This window comes from Leptonychotes weddellii, chromosome 14 (genome assembly GCF_054177405.1).
Source record: "Leptonychotes weddellii isolate Sample4059 chromosome 14, ASM5417740v2, whole genome shotgun sequence".
NCBI lineage: Eukaryota > Metazoa > Chordata > Mammalia > Carnivora > Phocidae > Leptonychotes > Leptonychotes weddellii.
The window spans coordinates 27120171-27139621 of record NC_138382.1 but is presented as its reverse complement, the minus strand read 5'-3'; the positions used below and the strand labels follow the sequence as shown (position 1 = coordinate 27139621).

Below are 19451 nucleotides of genomic sequence, written 5' to 3'. Positions count from 1 at the left end.
GGGCGCCTGGGTGGCTCAGTCGGTTAAGCGGCTGCCTTCGGCTCAGGTCATGATCCCGGGGTCTTGGGATGGAGTCCTGCGTGGGGCTCCCTGCTCAGTCAGGAGTCTGCTTCTCCCTTTGCCTCTCCCCCCTGCTCATGTGTGCATTCTCTCTCTCTCTCTCTCTCTCGCCCCCTCCCTCTCTCGCAAAAATAAATAAATAAAATCTTTAAGAAAAAATGGTCCTTTCAATTTAGAAACCCATCGAGGGGCACCTGGGTGGCACAGTCGGTTAAGCATCCGACTCTTGGTTTCAGCTCAGGTTGTGATCTTAGGGTCATGAGGTGGAGCCCCCTTGTCAGGCGCCATGCTCAGCACAGAGTCTGCTTAAGTTTCTCTCTCCCTCTCCCTATGCCCCTCCCCCCTCTTCTCTCTCTAAAATAAATAAATCTTTTTTAAAAAGGGGGGGGCACCTGGGTGGCTCAGTCGGTTAAGCGTCTGCCTTCGGCTCAGGTCATGATCCCAGGGTCCTGGGATCGAGCCCCGCATTGGGCTCCCTGCTCAGCAGGAAGCCTGCTTCTCCCTCTCCCACTCCCCCTGCTTGTGTTCCCTCTCTCGCTGTGTCTCTCTCTGTCAAATAAATAAATAAAATCTTTAAAAAAAAATTTATAAAAAAACAGATTGCTGGCCCCACCCCCAGAGTTTCAGTGTGCTGGGCTAGGGCCACTGAATTTGCATTTCTAACAAGTTCCCAATGGTGCTGATGCTGTTGATCCAGGGATCACACTTTGAGAACCAAGGGCTGAGGGTTAAAGAGTTAAAGGATGTCAATTATTCTGAGAGCCTGTAGGATAACGCAATTCAGGAAGTGCAATGATTTTTCATCTATTCTTCTGTGTCAAGGGCTGAGAGAATCCTCAGGCGGGTATGATTTATAGAGTACTGTACCTTCTTGGGGGACTGGATTTCCATACTTATTCCAATGGCATAGGCCATTAAGGCTCCTAATGGATTGAGGAATTAATGAAGTATCTGGCAATGAGGCTTTGTGTATCATTAGATTCCTTGAGCACACTGCTTGGCAAAGGGCATCAAGAAATGATGAGCTGTGAAGGAGTTGGAAGTTCAAAGCACATCCCATCCCCCCTTTTTTTCTTTTAATATGATTTGTAGTATGATTTTACTGTTGTTTCGACAATGTTATGATTCTTTTTCCTTCCATAAATAGGCAGGTAATTCCAAAACAGGCACAATGCTTTTTAATTAGTGTTTCCCTATCAGACAAGTAACAAGCTAATGATAATATTCGCTAATTCCCTTTTTCTTTTGCTCTCTCAAGACACTTTTCCCAAGCACTAAACAGCAAACTAACATTCCCAATTGAAAGAGGGAATAATGTTAGACTCAATGGATAACCCTATTGTTGAGGCTGAAACTTGCATTTTACTCCAAGACCTTGAACACAGGTTTTAAAGGAGAACCTTCCCACTCTCTTTCAATTTTACCTGTAAAATTTATGTTCTGTTCATCAGTATTAAGTCAATCACTTAGGTGCTAATACTGGCCAGCACTGGAGGAATACTGAGATGACGCAGTCTGAGTTGTACAGCAGAGAGCTCCCAGTCCAGGGGAGGAGACAGACATGTAAACACCTTAGCCAGAAGGAAGAGCAGGATGCAACCGCTGTCATGTGAGAGCAAGATTCAGAAGGACCAGAGAGAGGAGTAGAATGATACCAAGCGAAATCAGTTTACCCAGACAGCTCAAGAGCAGTTGGGGAAGGAGGGGAGAGGGAACATGGGAAACCGAGACCCGCTGTGGACGGACACTACAGGACTGGGCTGCTTTTGTGCGAGGCGGCAATTAATATGCAGACTCACACCACACAGAATTGTCTGATCTCAGCCATCTAGCATATTACAAATAGCAGACACTATGAAATGGTACAGTAAAACTCAATTCTGAATACTCATGCATCAGCTCATAACGTAAGTCCTGTGTTTCCTCCTTATGGAAAGTTATTTCTACACTTCAAGTTCAGAGCATTAAAATATATGGCCTATGGTGTCAAGCGTGTTGAATTAAATTCTTATTTATGATATGTATCAGAAGTCATTTATCTCATTGCTTGTTGTTTGGTGAGATTCACCCCACAAAAAATGAGAAGCTAAGAAAAAGTCAAGTAGCAGGATAAAGAGGAAAGGGCACAGGAATGAGCTCAGCCAGGCCAAGAGACAGAGCTAGAAAAATGCGCAGAGGTGGTAGGGACCAGGTCAAAGGCTACACTTATTCAAAACAAGGCTAGGCAGTCATTGTTGGCCCTGAGTTATGTTAAATAAGAAGCACAAAAGAATTCTAGAACTGGAAAAGCCACTGCAGTTCAGACACAGACTGACAAATTAACAAATGACTCTTAAAAAGTACTATGTCAACAGCCCAGTCACACTTTTTATTTTCGATCAGAAGATACACCACAGGGAAGCTCATCAAATAGGAATCCTTCTGGAAGCACCTTTTAATCCCAGCACCAGAACACTGACTACATATAGCAGGTGCTCAATAAATATTTAGTGACTAAATGAATGATTGTTTCCTTATTATATATTATGTGTTAATTCATTATTTCAGCCATTCAATATCTATTAAATATCTTTCATATAAAAGGCATTTTGCAAAATGTGACAGGAGATATAAAAAGGAAACAGATACCATCTGTGTATCCAACCAGATTAATCTGGCATATAAGAATAGCTGTAACAAAAGCTTTGCAGTGGTCATCACAATAATCAAGATGAAGTGCTACTGGATTTAGGAGAGAGGGCTGGAGAACCAAGGTGAGACCAACATGTGTGCCTCAGCTGGTTACCTTCCTCCAACCCAGCACCTTCCACCATTCTTCTACTGAGAAGTCTCGAAGAGGGGCAAGGGCAAGAGAGGATGAACTTCATGACAGCCACTCAAGGGACACCCCATACGGGACAAGAAAGCAGGTATGATTCTGCTTGGATGGCTCAGGTCATGTAGCAGCAGAGCTCAGGCAGGGACCTGTGCACCCCTCTGAACTGAGGGCACATGTCACTGAGTCCAGGCACCACTGGGTCAGTTCCATCAGGCTGGCTCTAGGGAACTTGTAATAAAGTAAAAAGTCAGAAGTTTCCTGTAATTTATTTCTTGGAGTTTACAGACAACATGCAATGCTTTTGCACCAGGTCAGACACTGCCTTGGAGAGTGTTGGGGACACGCTGCACACTGGCTGAGCCTGCAAGGGCAGGGATATAGGGTCTGCCCCATGGGTCAGAGGAGCTGCCAGTGGGGTTCAGAGAACTAGGGAAGCCAGCAAGAGCAGGCGGATGCTGTGCTCACTCGCCTTGGAAGGAGCAGCAGGTCTCAGCCAGTGCACACGCAGCAGCACGAGGAAAGAGGAAGGACATTCTACAATAGATGTAACAAAGCTCAGAGGTGGAAAAACATGAGGCAGATTTGAGCGCAGAAGTGTGAGCAAAACTAAGAAATGACAGGCTAGAAAGTCTCAGAAGTCTTGGATGGTACCTGACACGAATCTCACCTTCACTTGCCAAGATGAGAGACTGTTGAAGGCTTAGTAGTGGTGACTAATTTTTAGATGGAAAAACAGAACTGGTATTTTATTACAATTTTCTGAGTGACTTAGGTTTAAACCTCAGGCAACCAAGCAACTCTCCAGACCAGCCGATCCAGAAAATCAGAATAACCCTGAACGCTTATTGTTCAGGCATGGCTCTTTGCTTGTTCATCTTCTGCTCCTCCAGGGTTGGACAAATTCTACTCATCTTGTTATCGAAGGTACCTGGCACAGTGTACAAACACAGTATCTGGGGAGTACCCTGACCAAGCACCACACTTCTCTGACTTGCCTACATGTGTTTCATCCTAGTTGGAAGCATGGACTGGGAAGTCAGACAGATCTGGTTTTGAATGCTAGCTCAGCACAGGCACAACACAAGGGGAAGTCACAGAAGGTGGAGGGGACCTGAACATAAAAAAGTGAAGAGAAGGTCTCCTGGGGGAAACAGGCTAGCCTCTGAATGCTTCCTGCCTTCCTTTTCTACCCTCCCTCAACAGAAAACAGAGCTTCCCCTCTGCACTTACTACCTGGGCTGTGCAGAAAACCCAGACATAAAAGTAGCATTTGCAAATAAATTAAAGGCAACATCACAATCTCATGTTGAAAGAGGCACTTCACTGATAGTATATAGCAGCATTTGCTGAATCACAAAATAGGCAATGTTACCTATGCCGAGAAAAATCAATCACTTATCATTTCTACTTCTCTAACAGCCTGTTTGGGTTCCATTCTTCATTTCAAGTTTATTTCAAATTTAAAGGGCGAAAGGGGCATACAATTACAGCATACAGAGAGCTTTAGAACAAATCTTATTCTGAGTACTTATTAAGTGTCACTAAACATCTTTCAGTGGATAGGTGGGAAAAGCAAGCCTCCTAAATCACAAACTAAACATTCTCTAAGTACTCCTGTATTTGCATTTTTATTTCTTTTTATGTTAATATTAAAGACCACCTGTTTCCTAGAGGAAATTACATTATTTGAGATTATTGTTTACAAGAGATCAAACAGTAATTCTTAGTCTCCCTGAATAAAGCATTTACTTGAACTCAAAATTACTGAATTATTTACTTACAATTTTTTTAAAGACCCTCTGCCCTTTTGGTACAAGTAGGCCCTGCTGAAGTCACTGATATGTGCTCTCTACCCTATTAAAAAAAAACCCAGATTTGCAAAGTTACTTATAACTTAGGTGGATTTCTAAACTGTATTGTTTTTACATCTCTCTGAATTAATGTTCGAAATGACGGTATTTTAACCATTTAATCCTCAGAACTGAATTTAAAAAGAAACACAATTGTCCTATTTCACATGATTTCGGAAGGCTGGCTTACAAAGCTTTCCACTGCCCCAAGGACAGCCCTCCCCCACCCCAAGAAACTTTATTTATTATGAATATCAGATATGATTTGGAACTGGCATTATCAAATCAACGACTATAAAACATTTTCTATTTATTTCTGGCCTCGAGGCTGAAGGCCTAAAGCTATTTGACCAAAAAATAAAACAAAGACAGAGACTAATTATCCTTAGCAGTATTTGTTTTGAGACAATGCAGATATCCAACCCCATCAAAGGCTGCAGTGTTGTTTTGTTCAATGTTTTTTAGAGAGGTGTGTATGGTTTTTTAAATCTCTGTTTTCTGTGTATTTATTGAAATTGCATTCATTGGTGAGGTCTGCGATGGAACAATAAAATCATCTCCCATTCGCTAATCTGCAATGAGGGAACTGGGTCCCACAAATCAGGTTCTAAGTACCTATTTCTTATCCAACTTCCCACATGTGGTTTTTAACAGTTTAAATGAACATTTATATACACTCCTACTGCATATACTTACCTTGGTGAATGGTACTTATTCGAGTGGTTGGGAAAAAGACACATATAGAAGCCTCATCATTTTTCTTTGAAGGCTACACAAGGTGCTGTGCTGGGACATGCTTCCTTTCCAAGCACCAGAAGCTGTCCCAAGGCTCCCGCATACATCTGACCCTTATTAGAGACTGTCACCCATGAAGTGTTCTGTCTGTGGCCTGCTCCAACCTCTTTGCCTCTTGTCTTTCAATTACACCGGTCTCAGACCACAGTGAGAAAATTTATGTTAAGTTAAAATACCCTGGCAACATGTCTCCAAACAACCTGAGGAAGCAGTGATGAAAAGCTATGAAGTCAATGAATGCATGGCAGACGTGTCTCAGGTGACCTTTCAGAGGAAGAACCTCGGCTGAGGTGTCTCAGGTGACCTTTCAGAGGAAGAACCTCTCCAGCAGAGACAACTGTGGTCCTGAAAAGAGCTGATTTAAGGTGTGAACACAGACTGTCCAGTCCAGAGCCCATCCTGTCTTCTGCAGCCCCCTAACCCACTGCTTTGCTCTGTTCAGGTTTCTACGATAGTTGCTTCAGGAGAAAAATCACCTAACAGTGAGTCTGAGGATTGTCTTCTAGAATAGACAAATTTAGGATTTCCAATCTCCAGTGGCCCTTAGGGTCACTTAGAAATTCTTTCTATCTTTCCCAATTTGGGAAGTGGACAAAAGGCAGCAAAACAGGCTCTCATCAAGGGTTGGGACTGAATCCTAACGCTGCCCCCAATGTGGCCTTGCATTGGCGTTACCAATTAGGGATATGGCTTCTGGATTATTTAGGTAGACTTCCTTTGAGGGACAGTGAATGATCTATTTGTGGGTAATTTCTCCAAACTTAGTTGCTACATTGGTCAAGTAACGACAACAACAGCAACTATTCCTCTTGAAAGTGTTCTCAGGGTTAAAGGAAAAAACATATATAAAAAGTTTTGCACAGTACCTGAGACATAATAAGAACTAAGCAATGCTGCCTCATCTGTTCCAAAACCTTACCTCTCTCCAACCCCAGCCCAACTTCTCACATTCTAAAGACAACTGAGCCTCTTCCTTCACCCAGACAATAGGGACCATCAGGCATGACATTCCTCAACTCTTCTGCCCTCCACTCCACAATTCCAAAATATTTACGCTCAGAAATTAACTATGACTTTGTCACATCTTGTTATGTAATACAATGGTAGTAAAGCACATGTTACCATATCATGAGTTAATTTTAAAGCTATTTTAGTAAGTGTACTTCAACATTGTCTCCTATATAATCTGGGGTATTTTATTTTAAATACTTAAAAACATTTTTCTGAAAAGAGATCTATAAGCTCTACCAAAAACTGCCAAAGGAGTCCATGGAACAAAAGAGTTAAGAACTCCTGACACAGAACAATTAAAAATGTCTACAATCACTAGGAACACAGTGATTACAACCATGCATACAAATGAGCAGAATTTCAATGAATAAGCAAAAATGAAGAATATCATATTTAGGTTAGTGGAATCCTGGGTTTTTCTTTTTTTTAAGATTGTTGTTTTATTGTTTTTACAATAATAACACAAAAAGGATAGGATATGAACCATAATACCTTTCGAGCTATTTTTTCCTCTCCTATCATTTCAGAATCGGAACTAGCTGACTTGCTCCCACAATGAACCAAAGACACCTTGTACTATCCTCAGTTTCCCTGTCTTTGCAACTAGCCATGAACAGGTCATTAAAAAAAGGTGTAGCTGCAATGGAGGAGTAAGTCAATTCCAAAAATGCAGAATTTCTTCATGAAAATGACAATACCTTCTCTACATTGTATACAATATTTTCCTTTTGTGAAAAATTGGCTGACCAACTTCAAACAGATGTTAGACCAGCCCAACAATGAACTCTTCAGCCAAAGGCTGAGAACATTAACTTCTGTAAAAGTTCATTTTGATTAAAAGTAAATATTTTTCAGGGACGCCTGAGTGGCTCAGTCGGTTGAACGGCTGCCTTCAGCTCAGGTCATGATCCCAGGGTCCTGGGATCGAGCCCCACATCGGGCTCCCTGCTCCGCGGGAAGCCTGCTTCTCCTTCTCCCACTCCCCCTGCTTGTGTTCCCTCTCTCGCTGTGTCTCTCTTTGTCAAATAAATAAAATCTTTAAAAAAAAAAAAAAGTAAAAATTTTTCAGATGCTAGGCCACATCTTAGTTATCCTTGGCATGGCTCTTATAATGAGTGTTTCATTCTCCCTCCATTTCTTAATGGATTTCTCAATATTTAAAAATTCCATTTCTGTGAGATCCTTTTAAACAGAACAATGAATTACCCACGCAAATGCGTGAAAGAACGTATTCATACTCTAAAAGACATTCACTGCTTATATTATGGTTCATTGGCAATCATAGAACTAAAGCATGGTCTTCTATCACTCACATTACTTTTTTAAAAGATGAAGATAATCCAATTCACCCTGGAATGCACACACTTCCATTTCTCTCGTGTGTACACCTATATAGAAAGAGAGAGCCCCTTTGCTGCTCCGTGCAACAGGAGTCCATCAAGCTTCAAGGTAGTAAAATATAAACCGCTTTTGTCTCAATGTACGTACATATATGTTTCAGTGCTACAATTCTGAGGCCAAAGTGGTACTTTTCAATGGTAAGTTACAAAGGAAAAACATTTTTCTTTGGAATCCTTTTCACGGGCCCTGATCAGATTAATGCAAAATAAGGAAACAGAAGAGTGCAAGGCCTCCATTTTTTTGCAATAAAGTAAGCTTTGGGGCTCATAATGCTTGCTGGTATTTGAGCAATTTCGAACCTCTTAACCCCTACCTGCCAGAGTAGAGGCACTGGTGGGGGCTAGAGTTCAAGTTCCAGCTTTCCCATTAAGGAGTGTTCCTGAGTGAGCTCCCCTGTGCCTCTAAGCCGCAGTTTCTACAGCTACACTTAGCAGGATCACTGTGGGGATTAATGGGATAATGGGTACAAGTGCTCTCTAAACATAAAAGGTTACAAACATGGCCACTGTTACTATTTTCTTTAAAAGATGGGGTGGGGGGAGAAACAGAATGTGATAATACATTAGTTCGTTTCAGGTTGCCAAAGCAAAAGGCACAAGCGCTTGGATATATGACACAAATGGGGCAGAAAATCAAATCACACTGTTTATCAGGGGAGTGTACCATCAAGGGACAAAAAGACTGTGATTTTTAAACAAATCTTCACAAAGAATATAACAGCATTTGCGGAGCCTGTGGCTGGAGCCCTACGGCAGGACAACCATCAACAACTCTTCTCAAACTAATCTGTAGTAAGGCCCCTTGTTGGGCCTGGCCTCACTCAGTGCCATGTGATATTTTTTTCTGCCAACATCTTCCCAGCTGTGAGCTGATATGTTCATTCTTCAGTCCTAGCTTCCCATTTCAATGGCAGGTGTGATGACCACATCTTAACTCTTTATCACCAGTGTATGTTTTTCAGATTTATTTTTATTAACCGGGAGGAGGGGAGAGGCACTCCTTACCAGATTCAGGGTTTGTATCCAGGACTTTAAAGTATTTTCATTTTTTTCTGCTATAGCCGTGTTTAGTAAACTATTTTTTAAAGCCGGGTTACTAAAATCATGTATCTATTTATGTATGTATCTATCATTCATCAAAATATAGGCAGCTAGATATCTGGGCTCATAGACCCTTGTTTAAGTATAGGGAGCATGTATTCCTCCTTTCTTCTAGAAGGGAAAAACTCTTTAAATGATTTTACGTTTTTCAGTTAAACAAAACAAAACATCTATATTAGTAGGGCAGAAAAATTATTCTATTCTATTATTAGACTTGTGTGAAGTTTGGCAAAGTGTCACACAGGGTTTTCCTATTTCTCTCAGGTGGATTCAGGTTTATATTAGGTTAAAGCCATTCCCAGGAAAGTGACAGACTGAAAGGTTCTATTAAAAACCATATTTTTCCCAGGGAAGAAAGAGTCACCTGTTCAGGTCCACTTGAAATATTCATGAACTCAGCAGAGGATCAGACTAAACACAGAGCCCCCAAGCAGTGGAAGTTTTGGGGTTCCCCCAAGTTTTAGGCCTTATGATACAGTCTTTTCACAACTTGGTCCACCTGCTCATAAAATGCTTCTATGCCCTACCAGGATTATATTTTATCTTGTAAACTTTTACCTCATGAACAAGAACAGGATATACAATTAATTCTTCCCCTTTGCAGGTAAAGTGTAGTTATCAGCAGCCCTACATGAGAAATCATGACAGTGGGTTGTGGTATATACCTATTTTTTTAAAGTGACAGTTGGGTACATTGGATATATATCACAGGAAACATAAATTCTTGCAACATGAGTCAAATCTGTCCACGGAAAAGGGATACATGACATACCTCAAAGACAAGTAAAAATGGTCCTATTTTGACTGGTCCACTATACTGCACCTTCTTTAGAAAGGCCGAACAGCATTGTAAAAAAAATCTAGCCCATTCCAAAGCCATTCCTTTATTTGATCATACCAGACTAATGCAAAGGAAGCTTAACCCTTCTGAAAACATTTTAAACCTGATCAAATTAAAAGCAGCACCAGAGGGATTATTTTTTTTTTTTAAGCAAGAACCCACAAGTAATTTTCTTGACTAGAGGAAAAAATGCAAAGAAATCCTTTATCACAAAATAGCTTCTTGACTCTTTCCACCAATAAACCTTCCATCCATCCAAGAATGCTTATCCTCCCTGCTGATAGCAAGCTGTGGAGATAAATATTTTATTTTTTTCAATAAAACCGCAAATGATGTTTTCAAATAAAATAAAAATAAGACTACTACATGCCACTGTCAAAAATGGTCCTAGAAGAGGTAAATGTCATTTTAAAGGCTGTGTGTTAAAATATTTAGGAGAAAGAATGTACTTGTCAAAGTTCCCACAGAAAGCTAAGAAGAGGTTAGAAGTGCATCTATCAAATTTACATCTATCTTAAGGCTGACCTACTGGGAATCCACAGGAAAGCCTGGCCTTGTGTTATGAGGGAGCTGGGGGTTCAGAGTTCTGGACAGCAACAGGGTCACAGTCAAGTACAAAGATGGGGCTTGAGATAGATTCTGCCAAGAGTCTCAGGGAAGGCACCAGCACTGGGTGGCAGGCATCGGCATTCTGCTTTAAGCCACAGTTCAAACCACAGAACTGAACCCATCTGATGGACCATCAACCTTCCTTGGAAGAATTCTGACCTCTCATGTCAAATCTAGCAAAGTACCTATCAAACACTTAAAAAAGAAAAGCCAAGCCAGCAAAATACAGGAAGGATTTTTTTTAAATCTAATTTAAATAGCTTCCATACCCTACCCTTTGGGAATTATATTCAGTAACTTTTTTTTAACAAGGAAAATTTGGTTTTAAGGAGCTTATGGGAACATTTAACTTGGACTGGAAAGGTTACTTGCTCAGTGTTAGGCTAAAAGCCAAAATCCACTTTTAGCCAGAGATGATTTTAATATTATACCTCACAAGAGTATTGTCATGTGAGCAGGCGGCTGTGATAAGCAGTGTAGTAAAGTTATGACTTCCCCCAAAGACTCATTAAAATGTATTATTAAGTAGAAAAAAAGTTCAGAAAATCCAAAAGGAACCGTCTGTACTATCTCAGAAACAGTAAAAATTGTCTCCAACTTATCACTTCTTTGCTCTGTCTCCTCTATAAATACCAATAAGAAAATATTGTGAAGAACTTGATCCCCATGCAAAAGAGGATGAAAATGCCTTACAGTTGTGTGCCACTGTGATGTTCTGTATAAAATTTTTCCTTTAAATGTGCTATGAAGGAATATATGACAAACATGAGTGATTGTAAAAAATAATAAACCTGTGAAAATTCCATATTTTTTACATTTTCCAACCCATAAAATATGTAAAATTAGAAACATTATCTTGAAGACAAATAGTAACTTTTTCTAATTTTAATTCTTATAACTCTAAATTTTAATAACTCTAATATTTTTCTTCTTCCTTTCTGTTTTGGTTTTTAACTCATCAAAATTTCTCCCTTCATTGTTTCTTGAAAATTTTCTCCCACCTCTTCAATTAAAAAAAAAAAAAAGAAATGTAATGACTTCATTTAAGTCAAGCAAACGCACTTTAGAAAGCTCGACCAAATATCGACTTTCTTACCGGATCCTGCAAGAATGCGGAAAGCACACTTGCAAAGGCGGTCCAAGCTGCTATGGAAACAACATTCTTTTTTCATAATAACAATACTCCTGGCTGAGGACTGCGGCATGCAAGCTCCCAATCCAAGCCCATTGACAGCTTGTAGAGTGGACAGATGAGGCGTGGAAAATATTTTAAATTAGTTCATTTATCTTGTTGAGACACAGGAAACAGCAACAAATTTCTCACATAAGAGAAAGAACAAAGACAATGCACCCCTAGCAACGTGTAGCAAATTTAGTCCATTAAGTCAAACCCTTCAGACTATTTCATACTGCCTAATAATAGCCACATCTCATATCCTGAGGAAATTTTTTATGATCAAAAGATCCAGAAGGATGGCTAGAAATCACTGACTGTGTATGATTATCTGATGGACTCAAATTTTGGAAGTCAAATAATTTTCAAATCAATGTTATTTGACTGATCCCAGGTAGATCTTGGACCAACATTAATCCTGACTAATAAGTCTAAAAAACTGCAATAAAGAACTGAAAGTTCTTGAAGGGGAGCTCAAAAATGCCATTTAGGATGAACTACATAAAGATCATTTATGGATAGGATGTGAACCTCCCCTAAAGTGAATGGACAAAACAGCCTTTATTGACCACCCTACCATAATCCTTTGTATAACAAAAATATGCATATTAATTGAAGTTTCAGTAATTTTCCTCTGACAAGTCTCTAAGTTAAGAAAAAACCTTCTGAGTTGAATAATAATTTCACTTTTAAAAAAAGGTGTAACTAAAAGCTATGTATATATTATAATATTGGCAAATTTTTTTAAAAAGTAAATTTTTTTGGAAATGTATCTCTTAACCAGATAAACAAATGAAGATTTTTTTAAATTAGCTTATGTAAATATGAGTATATTTCACACACTGCTAGAGTGAGACAAGTTTCAAGTGTCATTTTAATTGTATTTTTCTTTTTTTAAAAAAGCATTCACATCAACAAGTAGCATGGCAGGAGTTTTGTTGCAGCAATATTCCTCAATTCCTTTGAACTCTTTCCAAGTCAGATGCCCAAATGCACACCAGCCACTATCCGGCACTATCTAATAGCTGACATCCTTTGGGTACTCCTTCAGTTTTGTCCAAAGTAAAGAAAAGGAACCATCTGAGCAGCAAATAAATACATGTTACCCTGTCATTACATTCATTACCTTTGCAACTCTACTTACTAAGACCAGTGTTTTGCACCCTTCCTCTGCTTAGCATGCCAGAGGTCTTCCAACTCGGGGCAGGAGTGGGATCCCACCATGAGATTAGAAATGGGGGCGAGTCAAGTGGGAGACTGACTGAAGGGCAGGAGGCCAGGAGACCCTGTAGACTGCAGGCCTGCTCTTAGGCAGATGAACTTTAGGGGAAAGTATGAATTATCCTTGTACCTATCCTTATGAAGGTACTTGGGGTATGTGCACCAGGTCGAAGGTACCTGTGATCCTGCAGTCCGTAATCCCAGGGATCTTCTGGTGGCACCTACAGTTACCCAAGGCGAAGAGCACTCTGACAGCAGCTCAGACAGGAGGCAGGGCTGAACAGGGTAGTGCCCAGCAGAGTGCTGACTTTGCAAGGACAGTGTGGCAGGTGGGGTGGGGGCACTAGAACTGAGAGGACGGTGGGCGTCTCTCTCAGAGCGGCCTATTCCAGAGTGGACTCTCCCAACTCCACGGTCTTCCCTAGCCTCACGTTTCCATAAAGATTCTATTGAGAAACACAGCACAAAATGTGGATAATTATTCCTCTCTGTGACAGAAGGCATATTTACTCAAAAGAGTAATACTATCCTGGTGCTACTGTTGCAGCAATCAAGGTACATAGGAGGACACACAACCAAAATCCTGTGTGTCCTAACTCAGAAATTCACAATTAGGGCTAGTGGAGTTTCAAAATACAGAAATATCTACTAATTTTTAAAACTTTCCTGCTTGCTCTAGGATTCAAATGTACTACAGATGAATAAATTTTTTAAATGAAAAATAATAAAAGATAGAGAAAAATAAAAAAAAAAGGTCTTCCGCTGTATGCTCCATTCACTTCAGGAGGGGTTAATGTATAAACTCAGTGGGGAGCACCGTTTTCTAGAAACACTAAAATTATCTCACCATGCAGTCTGAGAAGAAAAATACAACAAGAGAAAAAAGTTTTTAAAAACCCACACTCCTATGAGCAGAGGAGGGACATGGGACCATAACCCTAACTCCCGCCTTTCTGCGTCTAGCAGGAGCTTTCAATATGATGCCACCCTCAAGCAAGATTAAATGTCATTCGGGGACCCAGAGCTACTCAAGGGTCAGCCATCATGACTCTGTATTTTACAGCGTAAAAGTCGGGTTAAGCATCAGACCAGAAAGAATCTATTCTTCTCTTCCCTTTGGTTGTTCCTCTTAGTTCTCTCTAAACAATTAGAGTTTGTTAGAAACAACTTTTGGCACAGCCTCACTGGCTCTTTGAAACAAGGAAAGGAAAAGGCGAGAAAAATCCTAGAATATTAATTTTGGAACTGAAAGGATCATTTACCTTAGAAATGAGGAAACTGAGGCCTGAAGAAGGTAAGTCTTTGCCCAGTGTCACACAACCATGGCCAGGATGCCCTCGAAGGCCCTGGTGCTCTCCTCTGCCACATGCTCCAGGGTCTCACTTGCTTCTTTCAGTTCACATCATTGATGTACCTAGCTGCTTTCCACTTCAGGGCTCTTGAATATTCCACCCCCTTTACCTGCATAACTCCTTCCATCTCTACCTTCATCATGGCTACACCTACTCATCTTCCAGCTCTTAAATGTCATTCCTCAGGTCCATCTGTTCCTGACCCTCCAAATTAGCTTAGTCTCCCAGATACATACTCTTGCAGTACCACTCTCTTCATAATTAATCATTTTTTAACATATCTCTGTACCTAGACCTATGAGCTCCAAGAACATTGGGACCAATATGTCTTCATTCATGTTTATAAGCCCTTAAGTATAACCCCTTATAAGTAACTGCTTGGGACCTGGAACATGGTAAGCACTCATTAAAAATTTTACTACATGTCAGATACTGCTTTGAAGATGTTATATAAACTATTCACTTAATCCTCCAAACTCCATGAGATAAGCAACAAAAATATTTCCATTTTATAGATGAAGAAACCGAGGCACAGAGCATTTCAGAAACTTCACCAAGATCACACAGCTCATAAGTGGAATGGCTATTTAAAATACACACAATGTGCACTGGGTAATATTTATGGTGGCAGCTTCATGAATGGCCAAGGAGACCTGAATTAGGACATAATCAATGCTTGGAACAACTACTAAAGAACAAGTCCATTGTGCCCTACTATAGGACACTATGGGAGCATTTTTCAAAAGCAGATAATAACAGACTTTATATTATCATCTTTTATGCTCCAGTAGCAACACTCTCCAAAACCTCAGTGGCTAACAACACAACATGTTTGTTTCTTGCTCATGTTGAATGTTGGTTGTGACTCTGCTTTGGGCCTTCTTTAATCTGGGACCAAGGCTGAGGGAGTAACCTCTATCAGAACCATGCCATTCTCACAGATGGTGGCATCAGGCAGGGGCTCCTAAAGCTTCAGTTTAGTAGCACACAGGTCATTACCACTGACATTAAATTAAAAGCTCCACGCTCATTATTTTCTTTCCCTACATTCCCCAGTACATTAGAAGCAACCAACTAACTCCATTAAACCTATTTTCACTAAAATGCTTATGGCACTAAATACTTGGGTCACTTAGAGCCTTGTCTTCCCTAGACACTTGATTACAGGGACCTAAAGGTGATGATCCGAGCAACTTTTTGCCATGGCTATACCATGGGCTGCCAGTTGAATCCTTCCTATAATTCTCTAAGGTTTTTTAGTCCTGTCTCTACATAATGCTTTTACTCATTCAACCATCTCCCAATCAAAAAACCCCTTAATGACCTGGAGTCAAATTCCCATAGAGGTACAGTGGAAAGACCTCTCCTATCTTTCGTTTGAGAGAAGGGATGATAAGGAAGGAATATAATCTAACAATTTTACTGTTTAAACAATACCACTTTGTCTCACAAGTAACTTAACTTCCATTTGCCTTAGGCACTTTGCACGTGATAATTCGTGATTCGTTATGTCTTTGGATGTTAGATATGATTATCTCATTTTACAGGTAGCAAATAATAATAGACACCTAGAGATTAAGTACCTTGCTTTAAGTTTCACAGCCAGCAGCAGAACTAGGACAAGAAGATCCCTCCTGGTATTCTACCCTTTGCACAGAAATGCTAATCTAGACTTTCTAATGATCTTGAGCTAAAGTTAAGACACAGCCAGAGTAAATATCACCAATCCCTTTCCCCTGACATACAAAAGGCATATATCCACACATACTAAATATATATATTTTATATGTGTGTGTGTGTGTTATATAAATACACACATACGAACACATACACAAAACACTGACTCAGAATGGGGGAAAATGTTCTTGAACTGTTGAGTTCTTCCAGGCTGGTGAACTGACAGAACTCCACTTATTTGATAAATAAATAATCTGTGCTCACTTCTTTAGGAAAATACACAATAGGGAACTGCAGGTCTCATCCCTGCTTGAGACTGAACCCTAAAAATGGCAAGGAACATAAATATTAAATAAGGAAAATGCCTGTAATGTTTGGTTCTATATTTTATCACTTCTCCTAAATCTGACAATTTCCTTTTATTGTATGCACCTTGAGCATTCTGTTGAACAACAGACATAAGCCCCTATTGTCAGCTCTCTGTTTTGCTACTGCAAATGCTTGACAGAATTGCCTGTTTCATTTTTTATTCCCTATAGATCATCCTGCCCTCAAGGAAGTGGCTCTGAAGCAGTGTTGGATCCAGAGTGGAGTGTGACAACCCAGTAGTGTCGAGATGAAGTGTCAAGTCAGCAGACAATGCTGGTTCCAGGACCAAAGCAGACTCTCACAGGAAAAGGACTGCCTGCAGTCCTCTGGAGGCATGCTTGGGCTCACAGGCAGGAAGCAGTCAAAGCTCTGCCTCTGCAAATGGATACAAGAGAAGCACTATCCTTTCCATCATCAACCTCAGAGAGGACCCAAACTGCAAGGCTCTGAAAGATCTAGTGAGCGTTTATAGAGTCACTCTAAATGGGATGCCCTTGCCCCTGGTGTCTTACCTTGATCATAGTATCAGTGACAATGCCTGACTGGGTCTCCTCCTAACTCCTCCTGAATCTTACCTGCTAGGGATCCTGAAGTGAAACACAGGTGAGCACACACTATTCCTAATGAAGTATTGGTCTGAGTCCCTCTGTGCTGTTCTAGTGGGTGAGGCTGGAGGGAAATCTAACTGACCCATTCATTCATCATTTAAACCTTTTCTGGGTATGGACTCAGGCCCCATCTAAGTCTCCATCGATGCAAAGATGAACAGGTTATAGTCTCTGCCCTGGAGGAAGGACAGAATTTCCAGAGAAGGAAGTCTCTGGAGTATTTCTTTTTTGTTTGTTTGTTTTTGAACTGCAAGACCTTTATTTTTTTTTAGCAGGTGAAATTTCCACTGGCAAAAATGGAGTTGTAACAGATTAGGGCTACTTATTGGGATGCCTGACATGCTTAATATATAGTCAAATCTTGACACTGGATAAATACTAAGCTACATCATCAAGCAACTGGTGACAGCTATAGCTTGGTGAAGGAGAAAGCGTTCTGGTTCAATTTGAATTCCTGCTAAAATAGAATTATAGTCCTCACCACAAGTGAAAGTGATAAATATGCTCTACAATGAAGTGTTATGAGACATGTTGATTACAGGGAGGCATGCAGTTCTCTGGAGTATTTCTTTGATGACTCCATTCTCAGAGCCACCATGATGCCATTCACAGGGAGAAGGGCCAAGCCAAGTGAAAGGCACCTCATGTCTAAACATCATCTACCTAAATACCTTCCTAAAGAGTCCCTTTAGCCAGTAATTAGCTCTTTAGTTCCTACCCTTATCCAATCTCTAAAGGAGTGCAAGAAATTTGGAATATTCATCTTGTTCCTTGAGTTTCTGAAGTAACACAAGCCATTCCTTATTAGCACCTGCTCTACCTTCTACTGATTGCCCCTTTTAACTCATCTCCAGAGCTTTAGACACTTGTTTTGCAGACACCAGAAACTTAAAGGATTTCTTCCGTCAATATTAAGAGGTCTGTCTTCATATTTCCTCACGCAAAGCAGTTATTCTACTTCCCAGATTTCCCCACTACCCATGCAGGCTCTGGGCCCATGGGGTGTGTTCAATGTTTTTCAACAGAAATGTCACGTGTGATTCTGGCATTTATGGTTGCCAACATCTTCAAAGTGGATGAATGCCAGGGACATACTCCTGGAGATACTTTCAGACACTGGGGCAGTATCACCTGTGAGAGCTGATGATTTCCTCTATCTTTTACATATCTGCAGGGAGGACACATGCTCAGGTTTCCCTCTGTTGTTCCTTGCTTGCAGTGAGTTTGGTGTGTTGTATGGGGCACAAGTAGGAATGTTTCCCTTAAGTTATTTAAAACCCTATAGGCATCAGGTTTGCCAAACCATAAATTTAGGAAATTGCATTGTGTTAGACTAAGTCCTTCCCTTAGCACTTTAGTCACCGAGTTATTCTTCAATTTCTTCTGTACAAACATGTGGCCCAGGTCCCGAGGCCCATCCCGTATCTATGTGCCTCTTCAGCACATAAAAGAGATTCAGGAAAGGAGAAGGAACAATAAAATCTCAGGTTTACTGGCAGCACTAAGTGAAGTAATCCCACTACGCATACCCTTTTCTTACAGGAAGATCACTTACTCAACCTTTCCATTCACCTGCCTGATGAGATCTACAAATATTTTAAGAGGGTAATTTGGAAGACTTATAACAGCAGAAGATGTTCAAGCTATAGCATTAGTGTCTGTCGTTTGCTTTAGGTTTGCCCTGGACATTTAGCTCATTTACACAAGTGAATAACTAACTGCCTATTTATCAATCAAGTCAACAAAGACTCATTTAAGCTACTTGTTAACAGTCCTCTTTATACAGCAGTAGTCTTCGAATATTTTGCTTACAATTCCCCAAAAAACTTTTGGAAAGCTACACCTCTCCTTGCATATGTTAAAGTTAAGCCTTATACATTTTATTTTTTTATTTGAGGATTAAAAAAAAATTAAAGGATATTATTTTCCAGCATAGAATTCTAAGTTATAATTACATATGTGCTTTAAATATATTTTTGTCAAACTTTTGAGACTGCAAATTAAACCCAATTTATGTCAAGTATCTGATATATATGTATATACATATATAACCCAATAGACAAAGGCAATCCTCATTACCAAACCAATCTGCCAAAATGGTTTTATTTTCTCTCAGAATAATCTGAATTCATTTTTAAAATAAAATAAATATATTAATATGTATTCCCTTCTCAAGCATCTCATTTCTGAATTCTAAGAGATAATCAAGAGTATATAGGGTAAAATATAGGCCTCAACTATATAATAGCTTAAACCTAATAGAAAATCATTTCTGGCTCACATAACAGCATTGGGCTGGCAAATAATTTAGTGGGGCAGCATTCCTCCACTGTCATTCAGAGACAAAAGTGCTGCCATCTCAACATTTGGGTTCTGGGGTCTTAGTCTGGGCCAACTCCATTCCAGAAAACAGTAAGGAGGAGAACATGTGGGGGTATTGAGAAGCCAAACCTGGAAGTGATATCCATCACTTTTGCTCCCATATCTTTGGCTGAGCTCCTACCTGCAAGGGAGGCTGGATGATGTGGACTCGGTGTGGACCAAGGAAGAGAAGACCGTGGGTTT

The 19451-nt window shown here is 40.2% G+C and overlaps 1 protein-coding gene across 1 annotated transcript in view; it reads right to left on the bottom strand.

Annotated features, from left to right (window-relative positions):
- The window catches only part of KDM4C (lysine demethylase 4C), a 259913-nt gene that overhangs the window by 68298 nt on the left and 172164 nt on the right, over positions 1-19451 (bottom strand). The window contains exons 10-11 of the mRNA XM_081804070.1: positions 11582-11719; positions 928-983 (exon numbers count right to left, since the gene is read on the bottom strand). Of these exons, the coding sequence (XP_081660196.1) occupies positions 928-983; positions 11582-11719 (194 nt within the window). The remainder of the gene's footprint in view (positions 1-927; positions 984-11581; positions 11720-19451) is intronic.